The sequence below is a fragment of the Stomoxys calcitrans genome, chromosome 2 (genome assembly GCF_963082655.1).
Source record: "Stomoxys calcitrans chromosome 2, idStoCalc2.1, whole genome shotgun sequence".
Lineage (NCBI taxonomy): Eukaryota > Metazoa > Arthropoda > Insecta > Diptera > Muscidae > Stomoxys > Stomoxys calcitrans.
The window spans coordinates 55,948,481-55,964,383 of record NC_081553.1 but is presented as its reverse complement, the minus strand read 5'-3'; the positions used below and the strand labels follow the sequence as shown (position 1 = coordinate 55,964,383).

At 37.3% G+C, this 15,903-nt stretch overlaps 2 protein-coding genes across 4 annotated transcripts; one reads left to right on the top strand and one right to left on the bottom strand.

The window, feature by feature from the left end:
- Window positions 1-217: 217 nt before the first annotated feature.
- Window positions 218-6,858, top strand: LOC106096252 (GATOR complex protein WDR24). The gene is made up of 9 exons (XM_013263902.2): window positions 218-518; window positions 610-1,057; window positions 1,120-1,231; window positions 1,323-1,411; window positions 1,471-1,800; window positions 1,929-2,010; window positions 2,070-2,690; window positions 2,750-2,935; window positions 6,315-6,858. Exons 1-9 carry the CDS (start codon window positions 416-418, stop codon window positions 6,669-6,671), a joined length of 2,328 nt encoding a protein of 775 aa, XP_013119356.2. The 5' UTR covers window positions 218-415; the 3' UTR covers window positions 6,672-6,858.
- Window positions 6,836-14,957, bottom strand: LOC106096253 (probable glucosamine 6-phosphate N-acetyltransferase). 3 transcript variants are annotated; one of them, XM_013263904.2, is made up of 6 exons: window positions 12,951-13,223; window positions 12,595-12,805; window positions 7,874-8,001; window positions 7,739-7,800; window positions 7,410-7,671; window positions 6,836-7,064 (listed from the first exon to the last, which is right to left on the bottom strand). In XM_013263904.2, exons 1-6 carry the CDS (start codon window positions 12,966-12,968, stop codon window positions 6,888-6,890), a joined length of 858 nt encoding a protein of 285 aa, XP_013119358.2. In that variant the 5' UTR covers window positions 12,969-13,223; the 3' UTR covers window positions 6,836-6,887. The 3 variants fall into 3 exon arrangements, with proteins under 3 accessions (XP_013119358.2, XP_013119359.2, XP_013119360.2); XM_013263905.2 differs by lacking the exon at window positions 12,951-13,223 and adding an exon at window positions 14,633-14,957 and having other exon boundaries at window positions 6,841-7,064; XM_013263906.2 differs by having other exon boundaries at window positions 6,877-6,984; window positions 12,951-13,180.
- Between the last annotated feature and the right edge of the window lie 946 nt (window positions 14,958-15,903).

The following is a 15,903-nucleotide window of genomic DNA, read 5'->3' as shown; positions in this document are numbered from 1 at the left end:
CTAAGCAATTTTGCCACTTCAGAACTAATGCGATCTTCCTCTCTTAGTTTTGTCATTCAAATTGAATGATGATCCCATATCTTTTAATAAACGGCGATAAGATTAGCCGCTTAGCTTATCGGGGATAGCATTTTACTCCATACAAACTAAACGAGAAAATCCGCTTAATGGGTAAATAAAACACCCCTATTAAGTTTTTGTAGTGTTGCATAAAAGTAATCGCGAAAAACATGTGTTTTCTACTGTGAAAAACGAACATAGTACTCGTCATTACACAACAACATTTTGTTATGTGGCAACTTTGTTAAACGGCAACCCTGTATTATAACAACAAACGAAAATAAACAACAGTTGGGAAAAAAAGAATAGATTTGGAAGTGAACTACACGAAAGCAGCGCGGTTTTAGTGCCTTAAATGTTGGACGAAACAATATCCTTGCGTATATGCCAGGAAGGTCATGCCAATGCATTGGCCCTAAACAAAGACTGTAACCAAATTGCAGTAGCCGGAAGAAGTTGTAAGTAAATCTTATCATGGAAAAATAAATGCTAGTAGTGTCCAGCTGGTGGTTAGCTTGGATAACAATTTAATAACTTTCTCACTTGCAGTGCTAAAACTCTTTGCAATTGACAGCGATGATGGCGGTTTCACCGAAGTCTGCAATATGCGTGGGGGAAAGAATCAAAATCTTAGCTATTCCTCTAATGATGTTGCCTGGAGTTCCTTGGATAGTAATATCTTGGCAACAGCCGCCACAAATGGTGTGGTATCGGTCTGGGATCTTTCCAAATTTGGACGACAAAAGCAACTTCTAGTCTATAATGATCATGAAAGGACCGCACACACAGTAACATTTCACAGCAGTGAGATGAACCTTTTGATTTCGGGATCTCAAGATGGCACAATTAAATGTTTTGATACACGTTGTGACAAGGCCATAAATACTTTCTATAGTAATTCGGAGTCAGTGCGTGATGTCAAATTTAATCCACATAGTAGTAATATATTCTCTGCCGTATCGGAAAATGGAACAGTGCAATTGTGGGATTTGAGAAGGTAAGGGGCTAATGATTTAGACTGTTGTTTATGGAAATTTAATTTTACTTTTTTATATGTAGAGCTGACAAATGCATATTACAGTATACTGCTCATAGTGGACCTATTTATACTTGTGATTGGCATCCCTCTAATAATTGGTTGGCTACTGGTAGTAGAGACAAACAAATAAAGGTATGACAAATATAAATGTAGATGTAAACGATTGAATTTATAAAGGATTATTGTTATTATGTTCTTTTATTATGTAACAAATTTTTTACAGGTCTGGAATATGGATGGCAAAGCATCTCTGGACCATACCATACACACCATAGCAGTCGTTGGACGTGTTAAATGGAGACCAGAGAAAACGTAGCTTATTTGAGATTCATTGCGACCAGTATTCTTCATTAATCCATTCTTATTTGCAGTTACCATATTGCCAGTTGCGCTTTGGTTGTCGACTATAGCATACATATTTGGGATATACGTCGGCCATTTATACCATTTGCCTCTTTTAACGATCATACCAATGTAACAACTGGTATAGCGTGGAAGGGATCCGATACAAATTGTTTATTGTCCACAAGTAAAGACTCAACCATATATAAACACGCCTTTAAGGATGCATCACGGCCTGCCTTAAAAGCAAATGCTCAAGGTGCTAGTTTGGGAAGAAAGGGAGATATTTCATTTGCCAATAAATTGAAATATTATTTGCCAGTAACAGCAGCTCAAGTAGTTAAATCCAACAACATCATGTAAGAACAAAATATAACGTCGATTGGTTTGATCTCAACTTCATATTAGACTCGCTTAATTGTTTTCATCCAAAGTCATTTTTTTCAAGAGTTTTTAAGCATTATTTTTTACGTTTTTTGATTTTCAGGACTCGCCAAAAATACATAACCGGAGCAGAACAATTTCACATAGGGAAATCTGACATGTGTAGATTTCTATTGAACTCATCAGTAAGGCAATCGAGTTTATTTAAACAAAAACAATTTTAACATTTCCCTCTTTTTTTAAGTACACCGGCTACATTGATCACGAAATTTCCTTCCAACTTAAGGAGCATGAATGCTTTATTGGCTGCGCCAAAGAACTTTTGCTTACGGGTAAATTTACCGATATTTGTAAACATAATGCCAACGTTAGTCGCAAATATGGTAAACATAATGCCACAACTCTATGGAATTTCTTGGAAATAGCCTATGGCTCAAATGATATTAATATGCAAAAATATGAACATCGCAATTCATTTTCAACTCAAAAGAGTTCACAAGCATCCCGTCGACCCACACAAGTTGTGAATGTCGATGTTCTCAAATGGGATCACAATGAAAATCATAATGAGAATAACATTGTTGATGCTGAACTGAAATTACAAGTCGATGATGATCTCTTGGATACAAATGGTCTTGTGGGCAAACCCTCCTATCCTCCGCTCGGTTCGGTTATTTTATCGGAAACACAAATATTGTCTGAAATAACATTTGACAATTTCGATTCATTGCGTAATGGTTTCATATATGTGGGACCACCGGATTTTACGAAAGCCTTATCGCTGCCTGAAACTGCTTTGCATTGTAATGTAGAAGCTGCCAGACCACAGATAGATATAAAAGCAGAAGATCGTGACAAATCACCGGTGAGTTACACAATCAATCAAAAGTTTTTTTTTTAAAATTACACCGTATTCTTTTTCAGCCTCCCAACCTGCCGGTAGTCTTAAAGGTTACCACAGTTCCTCCTGTTCCTTTTTGGGAACCCCATCAATTTTTAGCCGATGCTTTGCTATTGCAGAATGATGTGGGTGATGTTCAGACCGCACTGTCTATCCTTATTGTAATGGGAGAAAATCGCAAATATTTACCCATAAGCGATGTTTTAATTGTAAGTGCAACATAGAAAAAAGGAAAACCTCCCTTGGTGAACGCCTTGTATGATTCTACTCGATTGCGTTTCCATGTATTTCAACGTAGACTTCTGTGCTCTTTTGTAACTTGCCAGTCGCCATTTATTCTAGAGGATAGAAGTTATCCAGAATATCACTCAAATCGTGATGTGATAAACCGCGTCAAAAGCCTTCGTTTGATAGGGCGCCAAGAGCAGCCACATACTTTCTTGTGGTGGTAGCGATCCTTGACAAGCCTATTGGGGAGTTATTGCAGACGAACAACAGGAGGTATCTACGCTTAGCGCTGATGTTGTTGTAGCCACATTTTCATGTGGAGGTGGCGATGCTAGTCAAGCTCCTGTAGGGGAGCATGTTCGTTCCGATTCCAAGGACCGATCGCCGCGGGAACATGGTGGCCATTGGTTATTTAAAGGCTCCAACAATTCGGACTGTCATATGCACTCAGCACTCATGCAAGAGCCGGTGTCGCCCGGCCTTCCACTGAGACTCTCTGCTCGATACCGCTAATTGTCCGCAACTGGCGTTGTAGCTAATCCGTATGGAGCATTCCACTGTCCGCAAACCGTGGACGCGCCCTGTAGCTCGCAGCTAAGCTTCTCGTGACAGCGATGAACACCACACGGATCGGACCACAAGGTGGCAGCCTGTGTGATGCTCACAGCTATCCCATGCCGGGCATAGCATTGATCTGACTGAAGAATCGGACCTTGGCATATATCGCGACAAAAAAAATAGTAAATTTTATTAGCTTTTCAAATCAGTTTCAAAGATTTGAAATCGGTTCAGAAATGCTTTCAAAAGCCTCTGCGAAAATGTCAAAAAAAAATTTGTTGGTCAAATTTCTTGGACACTATAAAATTCCGCACATTAAGGCTTGTTTTTTAAGCTCTTTCCAGCATTTTTGAAAATCGGTCCATAAATGCGCTTTTGATAGCCCGAACAAAATTTTGTAGGGCTGAGGTGACCAACTTTGAAGGCCCACCAATGGGCCCCTGGGACTTCTAGGGCCCTGAAATGTTGCATATAAACTGGATAACACACTCTATCCGTTCCAAAATGGCAGACTTATTTCCACAGTGAGTCACAAGCGTCGTCGGCGTCGCCTTCTGCCTCCTCGTCGTCGGACTATGTGACCCCCCAGATCGCTTCCGTGCGGCAATATACGCAACAGTAGCATCCCAGCCCAGTGCCGGGAAGTGTAGCATTTTTGCAACTAAACTGCAACGGTTTCCGTGGCAAGATCGATGAGATTGTAGATTTTATGAGTCGGAAGAACATATTGGTCGCAGCGATCCAGGAGATAAAGCTGGCCAACACCTGCAGCTTGCACAGTTGTCACGGTTATAATGTGCTACGTAAGGATCGCCCAAGGAATGCAGGTGGGGGATTGGCCTTCGTGATACACCATTCCGTGCAATATAGACCCATCTCGCCTGCGTCTGGCGCTAGTGACCCCTACATGGAGTGCATGGGGATAGCAGTCAGGTCCGGTACTGCCGATATAGAGCTATACAACGTGTACATACCGCCGATTGGTAGTTGTGTCCCAATTAATGGCCAAGCTTACAACCCCGACATAAGTGGGTTACTATCTGGCCATAATCGTCTGGTTTTAGGGGACTTTAATGCGCATCACTTTTCATGGCATTCTCCCCTAGATAACTACCAGCGTGGCATAAATTTGGCAGAGCGGATTGAAGGCTCCACGTTTTGCACGGTGAATGCGGATGCCCTCACTAGTATTACGAGGAGGTGCAGCATCCCGCCAGACATTTCCATTGCATCCCCTGGCATAAATTTGGCAGAGCAGATTGAAGGCTCCACGTTTTGCACGGTGAATGCGGATGTCCTCACTAGGATTACGAGGAGGTGCAGCAGCCCGCCAGACATTTCCATTGCACACTCCTGATGCATAATTCTCTCCATCGACCACCCGACTTCATAACCTTTGAGGGCCGGACGTTTATCAATCAGAAGAAGGCCGATTGGGCTGGCTTTAGAGAATATACCAATTGCCGCTTCAGTGAACTGCCACACTTCTCGGATATACTAGTTGCCGAGAGGAAATTCCAAGACATCATTAACGCAGCAGCCATTTGCTTTATACCTTACTCTACTTTAATTGGCTATGACAGAATATTTCTTCCACTAGCCGAACGTAGAATAGCGTTCCAAGCGCCTCGATCTTCTGCGCTCATTCTAAAATCTCTGACACCAAGTTTCGAGGTGTCTCCCACAACTTGATCTTTCCATCGGGCTTTTGGTCTTCCCGGTTTGCGTGTACCACAGTGTTTGCCTTCAAAAGACTTTTTTGCTGGAGCTTCTTCATCCATTCTGACAACATGACCTAGCCAACGCATCCGTTGTATTTTGATGCGTGTAACTATGCAATTGTTGTCATAGCACACAGGTCCATATATTTTACGAAGAATCTTTCTCTCAAATACTCCAAGCACTGCCTCATCTGCTTTCACAAGTACCCATGCTTCAGAACCATATAACAGCACGGGTAGTATCAGTGTCTTGTAAAGTGTAGTCTTCGTCTGTCGAGAGATGGCCTTGTTTCTAAACTGCTTACTTAGTCCAAAGTAGCATCTGTTTGCCAGTATTATTCTTCGCTTTATCTCAAAACTGGTGTCATTCGTTTCGGTTGCGGCGGTGCCGAGGTAGATAAAGTTACTGACTATCTCAAAGTTGTGATTCCCAACTTTCTCCATGTTCTTTATCTGCTCGGTTGTACAAGGCTTTTTGGGAGTGGAGACCATCCATTTCGTCTTATCTCCATTTACTTGCTTTATACCAGCTGGTCGAATAGTCCTAGTGCGGCCCAATTTCCCGGCGCAGACAGAGGTACTCGTAGACGAGCGTGAAGGGATTCATTGCATGAACCCCACTTACCCCAGAATCAGCGAGCTGAAGCTGGAAATAAACAAGGTAGTCGACGAATATAGGCGGAATTTGTGGAACACTTGGAGCAATGTAACTTAGGTACCAGTTTGAGCAAGCTGTGGTGTACTGTTAGGTCACTCTCGAACCCGGACGGTGACTTAGCTGCTGGGATAAGAATTAACTCTAGTTTTTAATTCATAAAAAAACTTATAGGCATGCCGTGTGGGGAAAATTGTCCTTCGGGCGACCTTCTATCATAAATTTGAGTCAACGCTATTACTACTGGCAATGTTTGACTCATGTCAACAATTTCACAGAAATGAGATAAATATTGCTGATAAGTTCACTTTTATTAAATAGATTATTTCGGTAATTGAGCAATTTCACCATCATATCTTTATGTCATTCACGTAAGCCGAAATGTTTTCAATTCTATTTATTTCATGCATATCATTTTAATTACAGGAACATTGGTTTCAAACCTACATTGATCAATTGCATCGTTATCAAATGTGGAATGAGGCTTGTGCTGTTTTAAATCTCTCCTGGTTGCGATCTGTAAGGCAATTGAATCAAAAATCCACCGCCGTACATACAAATTGTGGTGATTGTGGCCGACCATTGGGTGGCAGTGTGGGGTGGTATTGTCAAAAATGTAAATCTATGCGTTTGGCTAAATGCTCAATCTGTGGCCTTATAGTGCGCGGTCTATATGCATGGTGCCAGGGTTGCTCTCACGGGGGACATATTCAACATTTGATGGAATATTTCTCCAATCACTCCAAATGCCCCAAGTGCGGTCACTTGTGTGAATACAATTAATTTATGACAAATGAAGATAATGGAGCTATCTATGACTAATTTTTTACAACAACAACTACATATACATACATATAAATAAGTAAGTGTAAAAGTCAGTTATTTAGTTTTAAATATTGTTTTTTTTTTTTTGTTTTTTTATTAAAGACTTATATAAACTATATTTTGAGTAAAATTTAAGAAAAGAAATATATATATAAACAAAATCAAAATAGTTTTTTATACATCATCAATATATAGATAAATATGCATGTGTTTGTAAATAGTTTCTTTTTTATCAGTTGATAAATGTACTCTTAAATGGGAGTATGCAAACCTTCGGATGGCATTAAAAGAGAGAATAAGGAAAAAAATGCAAACCAACATTTCAGAGATTTGACAAAGGTGTTTGTGTTTCTTAAAGAGAAAACAAAAAAAACTGTAAGTACACTCTAGCCCGACGTTGTCTTAAACTACAAGTCAAGCCACTACGTGCCAGAACTGCCCACAAAGCCGAAAATATATTAAAAAAATATATTTTCTCTTAAAAAAAGCTTTGAGAAATCTAAACTTTAAATTTGTGTGTGTTTTTATTACAAAAAAGGAACCGTTATTCAAAAGTTGAGAAAGTTTTCTGGAGGCTCTATCCGTGTTCCTTTTCTTTTTGTTAATTTGTAATAAAAAACAAACTCAACAAATTTAAAGTTTGGACTTAGTGGCAGAACTGGCGGCTAATTGTCAAGAATTAAATTCCAGGCTCACTGTTTGGCAAGCATCACCGACCACACCCTCAGTCACATTAACAGCCGTTGGTGTATTGGCCAAGGGAGTTATTCTCTTAAAGGCTGTCAAATTGTTTTTAACCATTGGAGATTCATCGTAACGTATGGTCATGGAGTTGGAATTGCCCGGTATAAGTACATAGCCCAAGGATTCATAGAATTTAATCAGCTTATCCTTGCAATCCAGAGACATTTTATAACAACCCAAATATTGAGCCAATAAAGAGACGGTCACCACAATGCTATTAAGTAAGAAAAGCATCTAAGTAAAAAAAATGACAAATCTTTAAGTAGACAATTGCATCTTACAGTTTTCCCAATTGTTTGCCGCGATAAGTGTCATTGACCACAACATCTTCCAGGCGACCACGCTAAGGGAAAAAATAAAAGAATTTGGATTACGTTGGAAAATAATATGAGTTTTGGTATAAAATTTCAACTAACAATAGCACAATTGTGTATGAATTTCCGTTCAATGACTAGCGTAGCAGCACCAATAATTTCATTTTTACGTGTATCCTCGATTACGGTCACAAAGTAATCACCACTGGCCTTCATTTGAGAGAAGCGAGCTGAAATGGTAAGCATTGTATTTTAAATAACATTTAACAATTTTGGGAATATAGTTTAAAATAAATTGAAAAAAAAATTATTAAAATTAAAATTTAGACAAAAATATTCTTTAAAAACAAAAAAGGAAAACAATCTATTAAAACTTAATTTTGCTAAACACTAAAATTAAAAAAAAAATGAATTTATCTATAAATATCAAAATTAAAAAAATTAAAAAGAATAAAAAGAATAATTTTGACAAATATTTTTATGAAAAAATATAAGAATTTAAAATTTTTGGCGGCTTTATAAAAATTAAATGTTGGCAAATATTTAAGAAACCTAAATTTTCTAGAAACAAATTTAGCAGTTTCTGAGAAAACCTTTTACAAATAGTTTTAAAAAATGATGTTTATACCCACCATAGGATGGAGGTATACTAATTTCATCATTCTATTTGTAACACCTCCCCATAAAGTATATATATTCTTGACCGTCATGACATTCTATGTCGATCTAGCCATGTCCGTTCATCTGTCTGTCGAAAGCAGGAAAACTTTCGAAGAAGTAAAGCTAGGCGCTTGAAATTTTGCACAAATACTTTTTATTAGTATAGGTCAGTTGGGGTTACAAATGGACCAAATCGGTCTACGTTTTGATATAGCTGCCATATAAACCGATCTTAGATATTGACTTCTTGAGCCTCTAAAGGGCGCAATTCTTGTCCGATTTGACTGAAATTTTGCATGGTTCAAATCGGTACATAACCTGGTATAGCTGTCATTTAACCGATCTGGGGTTTTGACTTCTTCCGATTTGGCTATTATTTTGTATGAGGTGTTTTGGTATTACTTCCAACAACTTTGCTAAGAATGGTCTAAATCGGTTCATAACCTGATATAGCTGTCATATAAACCGATCTTGGATCATGACTTCTTGAGCCGCTGGAGGGCGCAATTCTCATTCGATTTGGCTGAAATTTTGCATTAAATATTTTGTTATAACTCTCCATCAACAGCGCTTAATATGGCGCAAATCGGTAAATAACCTAGTATAGCTGCCATATAAACCAATCTGCGATATTGATTTCTTGACCTTCTAGAGGGCGCAATTCTCGTCCGATTTGGCACAAATTTTGTACAATGGCTTCTCTCATGACCTTCAACACACGTGTCTAATATGGTCTGAATTTAATATTGATATCTTGAGCTTCTAGAGGGCGCAATTCTCATCCGATTTGGCACAAATTTTGTACAACGGCTTCTCTCATGACCTTCAACACACGTGTCTAATATGGTCTGAATCGATCCATAGCTTGATACAGCTGCCACATAAACCGATCTCCCGATTTTGCTTCTTGAGCCCATTTTCCGAATGGACAATGACTTCTGCAATGTTCAGTATTTAATTCATTTATGGTCCGAATCAGACTATGACTTGATATAGCTCAACTAACATAAGAGTTCTTATTCTTTATTCTTTGTTTGCCTTAAAAGAGATACCGCGCAAAGAACTCGTCAAATGCGATATTCTGAAAACAATAGATTTTCCAAAATTTTTGTTAAAGATCTAATTTTTACCGACCATGGCAATAAGGGACTCAAATAAAAGGTATTTGCGAGTAGAATGCGAATCTGACATCCAAATGTGGGACCAAGTTTGTGGGGACCCACCCCTTCCCCAAAACACCCCCAAACAGGATTTATTTACTGACCAAGGCAATATGGGGCTTAAATAAAAGGTATTTGTGTGTAGAATACGAATATGATATCATGTTTGAGGGCCATGTTTGATGTTTGAGGGCCGCCCCTCCAAAAAACACACCCCAAAGAGGACAAATTTACAAGCATAGCAATATGGGGTCTTTGGGAGTAAAGAACGAATTTGATATAAATATTCGGGAAAGTGCTTATGGGGCCACCCCACACCTATAACACCAACCATATGGACGTATTTGTTGACAATTCCAATATGGGGCTGTAATAAGAGGTATTTTAGAGTAGAACACGAATCTGATAGATATTCTCAGACCATCCCCAAAACCTAACACGTTTGCCGTCTATGGAAATTTGCGGCTCAAATGACAGGTATTTGGGAGTAGACCACGAATCTGAAATCAGCATTCGGGACGCCTATTACAACCCCCAAATAGGACGTACCTGCTCACCATGACAATTTGGATCTTAAAGGGAGTGGATCTCAATATTGATTGTTTTTAAGGCCCATACCCCAAACCGGCCACCGTAGCCCAGAGGTTAGCATGTCCGCCTATGACGCTGAACGCCTGGGTTCGAATCCTGGCGAGACCATCAGAAAAAATTTTCAGCGGTGATTTTCCCCTCCTAATGCTGGCAACATTTGTGTGGTACTATGCCATGTAAAACTTCTCTCTAAAGAGGTGTCGCACTGCGGCACGCCGTTCGGGCTCGGCTATAAAAAGTCGGCCCCTTATCATTGAGCTTAAAACTTGAATCGGACTGCACTCATTGATATTTGAGAAGTTTGCCCCTGTTCCTTAGTGGAATGTTCATGGGCAAAATTTGCAATTTGCAATACCCCAAACCGGACATATTTGCGGACTTTTGCAATAAGGGGTTTAAATGAAAGGTATTTGAGATTAGAAAACGAATTTAATATCCAATTTTGAGGCCAATGGCAATATGGGGTTCAAATAAATAATATTTGAGAGTAGAGCACGATGCTGATAAATTTTCAGGGTTAAGTGTTGGGGAGGGGCCACTCCACTCCCCAAAACACCCCTAAATCAAGCACATTACCGACCACTTCAATGTGGGGCTCAAATGAAAGGTATTGGGGAGAAGAGTAAGAAATTGATACCCACTTTCGCGAACAATTTTCTGGGGGTCTACCCCTTTCCCAAAACACCCCCCAAAGTGCAGGAATTTTGGGGCCAAGTGTTTGAGAAAGCCTGATCCCCTTAAACCAATGGCAGTATAGGGTTTAAATAAATGGTTTTGAAAGAAGAACACGATGCTGATATTTTTTCAGGCCAAGTAAGTGTCTAGCGAATCACTTCACCACCGAATACACCTCTAAATCAAACATCATGGGAATATTGGGCTCAAATCAAGTCTTTCAAGAATGGAGTACATCTAACACCCAAACGTTAATGACCCAAAACGCTCCAAGCGAATTCATAGACCAATAAAGATCATAAGGGATTCAGATAAAGGCATTTACATTGGTATACTGTTATTCAAGCGATATACATATACTATTGGATTGCCCAAAAAGTAATTGCGGATTTTTTAAAAGAAAGTAAATGCATTTTTAATAAAACTTAGAATGAACTTTAATCAAAAATACTTTTTTACACTTTTTTTCTAGAGCAAGCTAAAAGTAACAGCTGATAACTGACAGAAGAAAGAATGCAATTACAGAGTCACAAGCTGTGAAAAAATTTGTCAACGCCCACTATATGAAAAATCCGCAATTACTTTTTGGGCAACCCAATACTATTTTCGTAGCATGGTATTTCACTTAAAGCTTTTTAATTGTGCAAATAAATATTTTTAGCTTGTTTTATATATAAAAAAAAATGGAAAAAATTCATTATAACTTAATTTTGATCATTTTTATGAAAAAATTAAAAAAAAAACAATTAAAAATTTTGATAATAAAATTTAAAAAAAAATATAAATTAAATCTATTAAATAAAATTATCATAAAATTTTCTACAAACACAATAATATTAATCTTGTTTTAACAAATTGACAAAGTTTTCTAAGAAATTAAATTTTGACAAGATTTAAAAAAAAATTCTTTAAAATATTGAATATTTTTTGAGAAAAAAATTTTACAAATTGTTGTAAAAAATGATTTTGCATTTCTTTTTTAACATTTTAAACCAAAGTTTGATAGAATTTTCTTATACTATAAATTGAACAGAAATTTGTTCCAAAATTTTTTGTTAAAAATCTAATTTTTAATTTTTTTTATATAGTGTTTAGAAAATTTTCTAAAAATGGCTGATTTTTTTTTCAATTTTCTATGAGAAAATACCTTAAAATTTTTTTTTTTTTTGCAAAATTTTCTAAAATTACTTCTTATTTGCGCTTATTGGTAATTAATTTTTAACAAAATTTTCTTTAAAAATCAAATATTGAAAATATGTTTTCTAAAAATTACTAAAAAATTTATCGCAAAATTTTCTTTAAAAATCTACTTTTGACACAATTTCCAGAAAAAACGTGTTTGGATAATTTTCATTCTTAGAAAATTTTCTAAAAAAATACTTTTGATAAAATTTTCTAAGAAATTTAAGGAAACAAAGTTAAACAAATTAACAAAACATTCTAAAAAAATCCTCACAAAAAATTTAAAAATTTCTAATTTCCCAATTTCTATGTAACGAACAATTTAATGTTCATCGTAGTCTATTCCAAAACCACTTCATAATGCATATTCGTAAAATTTTTGAAGAATTCCGCGAAACGGTGTAGCCACATTTGGCATTTCCGACAACCTTGCCAAAAAAAGTTGACTGGTTTTGATAACAACTACAACCACTTCATTAAATGCCGACAATTTCATAATTGCGTTGTGTCACAGGGAATGACCAATCATTGATATTCCATTTAATTTGTACTTACTTAAGAATTGTGTCCTTGAAACTGAACCCACATGAGTTAATTGGGAGAGCAATTGCAAGAAACCGCGATCATAGTCGCTATCCTTTAAGGGTCTGACTTTCAGCCAGGTTTCACCGGGGCATGCAGCCGAAATGAAAGGATTAAACTTGGCAGGACTTTGATGGAAATCCAATTTCAATAATATATTAGGATCAAAGAGATATGTCTCCTCCTAAAAAAAATGACAATTAAATAGAAATTTTATTTTATTATCAATCCAAAGACATACACATTTCTAATACACACCGATAAGAAACTACTATAGCCAGTATACTCATCATTTATGAGATAAGAAGAATACATTCTAATTGAATTACCTGAATCACTCCAACCATTTTTTAGCTGAATTTCTCTTATGCGTCTAATCTATGCAACCAAAAGATGTCTACGTAACCACTATCAAAACTCATCTACTTCTAGACAAAGTCAGACAAAGACAAGAGACCCACCATGGTATGCCATTCTGTAGGAATGAATTATTTAAAAACATTCAATACCGGTTGTATTTTGTCTGTCTGTTTGTCTCTCTGTGTATCAAAGACTAGCAGAAACTGTAGCAGGCAAAAATACTTTCTTTATCATTAAAGTCAGGTTTCTTGTTATTATTGCCCGAATGTTCACCAATCACAAAAGAAGGTGTAGTAGTGCCTGCTCTTGGGCAAAAAGAAAAAAAAAACACGGCAGCGAAACAAAAAACAAAACCACAGACATAGTACAACAATCTTTAATGAAAAGTGAAGGCTAACTGAAAAAGCGAAAACCAGTCCATCAACCTGACAACACACCTAGAAGATATTTTACACCGAAAGGTGCAGTATGAACCGGTAAAGGGAATAAATGCCATAAAAAAATCATAGGCAGCCGCATTGTTTGGAAGAAAATGCAGGAAGGTGGATTGATGTCAATATTCATGTAAAGTAAAATCTTAACGGTTCTAGTTGTGATTCTAATCGATAATAATTATGTATGCTTGCTGTGACATACCATTCGTGTTATGCTAATGTTGTGTATAAAATATCAATTTAGTTATGCCGGTTTTCTTTGGAAATAAACGTGAAAACAAGAAGTTTACCGAACCTGTCTAGAAAATTTCAAAAAATTAAGAAGAGATGAGATTAGCTTTTGTATTTTTTAAGATACATTTTTTACATCTATGAGCGGAGTTGCGACTGTAGCCTTCTGGTAAATTGAAAATTAGGATTTTTCAAAAGGACTGCATTGGCATAACTGACTTAGTTAATAAATTGGGTTTGGGTGAAGGGCTCTCCCGGCCGATACGGGAGAGAAGAGGACGATACGGGAGAGAAGAGATTACTGGCTTAGATCTATCTTCATAGTGGCATGGAGCGGATTGATATCTGCACCTTCTTTTCAACCTATTGGGAAGTTTTTGATTAAAGCAACTCCGCAACAGGGGACCTAGTTCAGGGGCGTTAAAAAAGCTGTCGGGTTTGGTGAGGGCCAACAGGCTTGGCATAAACCCCTTAAAGACTAAAAGCTGACGCTTTCCACTAGGAGGCTAAAGCTGGGTTTTTTCGGACGACCTGTACTAGATGCTGTAGAACTCCAACTCGCTCCGGAGTACAAATTAATGAGTACTTGTTGACCAGAGACTAGGCTGGAAGAAAAGCATCAAGGTCGATATATGTCTTTGAACCAGTTTCTTAACTGTGTGTGTAAACAAAAACTGCCTGTAGATTGAAGTTGTCAGAAACCTGGCGGTCCTCAAACGTTTGACTCTCTTTTGTTTTGCTGGAGGATGGGGAACTATGTATTTCTTTTTGTTCATAGCGTTAAACCGCAAATTAACAACTGTTAATAATTGACGCAATATGCCGCAAAGAAAAAAAATACACCTTGACAATAAATTATGAAGATTAATTTAATTAGCACTATCAAAACTAAAACATATAAGACACTTATTTCCTTCCAAATATCTTTCCAGCGCAGGACTTGAACAGGACTATATACTATGCCATTTTGTAGATAATTCACTTACCATCATTTTTGCACTTTCGTTGCCGCGTAAAAGATTTAACAAACAAAACAATCAATAAAAATATCCACGTTGCAAATGTAACAACATTCACATCACATACAGCCGCAAGTTTTTATCTTTTTATCGTTATTATTTCTACAAATTGTTTGCTTATGAGCAGCGAAAGCCAATCGTTGTCGTTTCATCAACACCGTCAGCGGTTGACTGCTGGAATTTATGTCTTTTTTCAAACGAAGTGAACGTACATATTAGACCACAACTCTTTCTTGGTATAAGCAAAAAGAAAAATTATTTACTGTTTTGCAATTTGTTAATAAAAAAATAATACCCTCAAGCCTATGGGAAGAAGGAGAGGTACAAAGGGTTAATCATAACACAGCTGTTGGTGCAGGGATGCCAGGGCAATTTGTAGTAAAAGCAGTTGGGAAAAAGATTTGTATCCATGGCATAATTGGCGAGGTAGGGAAACACTACCAGCAAAACATTTGGCATACGTATTTAAAAATATAGTTAATATAATAATTTAATTAACGTTTGACGGTACAAAAATGTGGGAATTTTATTTACATTCTCTATGTTATTTTTTAATGCTGTTGGAGCATTAATGCTGTTGGAGCCACATTTGCATGTGGAGGTATCGATCCTCGGAGAGAAAGTTGGGAAGCACAACTTTGCGATAGTCAGCAATTTTATCTACCTTGGCACGGCCGTAACCGAAACGAATGACAACAGTTTTGAAATAAAGCGAAAGATAATTCTGGCCAGGATGCACTTATAAGGTGAGGTCATGGGAACAGCTGAGTACAATTTTTTTATTTTTGTTTCGATTTAATCTAAATGTCAAATATAAAACACGTATGAAGAAGATTAGTTGTAAAACAAAGTTTTTGTTATGCTAATGACATTACCTTTTAACTGTACCATGAATACTGGCAAACAGATGATACTTGGATTAAATAAGCAGTCATGGCGAAACAATTAAAGGTGGTCTCATTTGTACAACAACCACAAATCATGTGTTGCAATCCGCCATCTTGTCATCAAGCTGATCAACGTGTTGCCAACACACCCAAAGAAAATTGTGTGCGTGTGTGTATACGTGTGCGTACATAAGCAGAGAATATGCGAGAAAGAATATAACAACAATGAGAATGAAAACAAAAATCGTGTGCGTACATGAACAGAGAATATGCGGGAAAGAATATAACAACAATGAGAATGCAAACAACAATATGTCACCTTAATACCGTCGATCCTCGCCGGCTGTTAAC

Coding starts and splice junctions, on each gene's coding strand:
- LOC106096253 (XM_013263904.2), bottom strand. Junction 8,002..12,594: donor TTCAAGGACACAATTCTTAA/GTAAGTACAAAT, acceptor TTACCATTTCAG/CTCGCTTCTCTCAAATGAAG. Junction 7,801..7,873: donor TCATACACAATTGTGCTATT/GTTAGTTGAAAT, acceptor TTTTTCCCTTAG/CGTGGTCGCCTGGAAGATGT.
- LOC106096252 (XM_013263902.2), top strand. CDS start 416: ATGTTGGACGAAACAATATCCTTGCGTATATGCCAGGAAGGTCATGCC. Junction 1,232..1,322: donor GTAGAGACAAACAAATAAAG/GTATGACAAATA, acceptor AATTTTTTACAG/GTCTGGAATATGGATGGCAA. Junction 2,936..6,314: donor CCATAAGCGATGTTTTAATT/GTAAGTGCAACA, acceptor TTTTAATTACAG/GAACATTGGTTTCAAACCTA.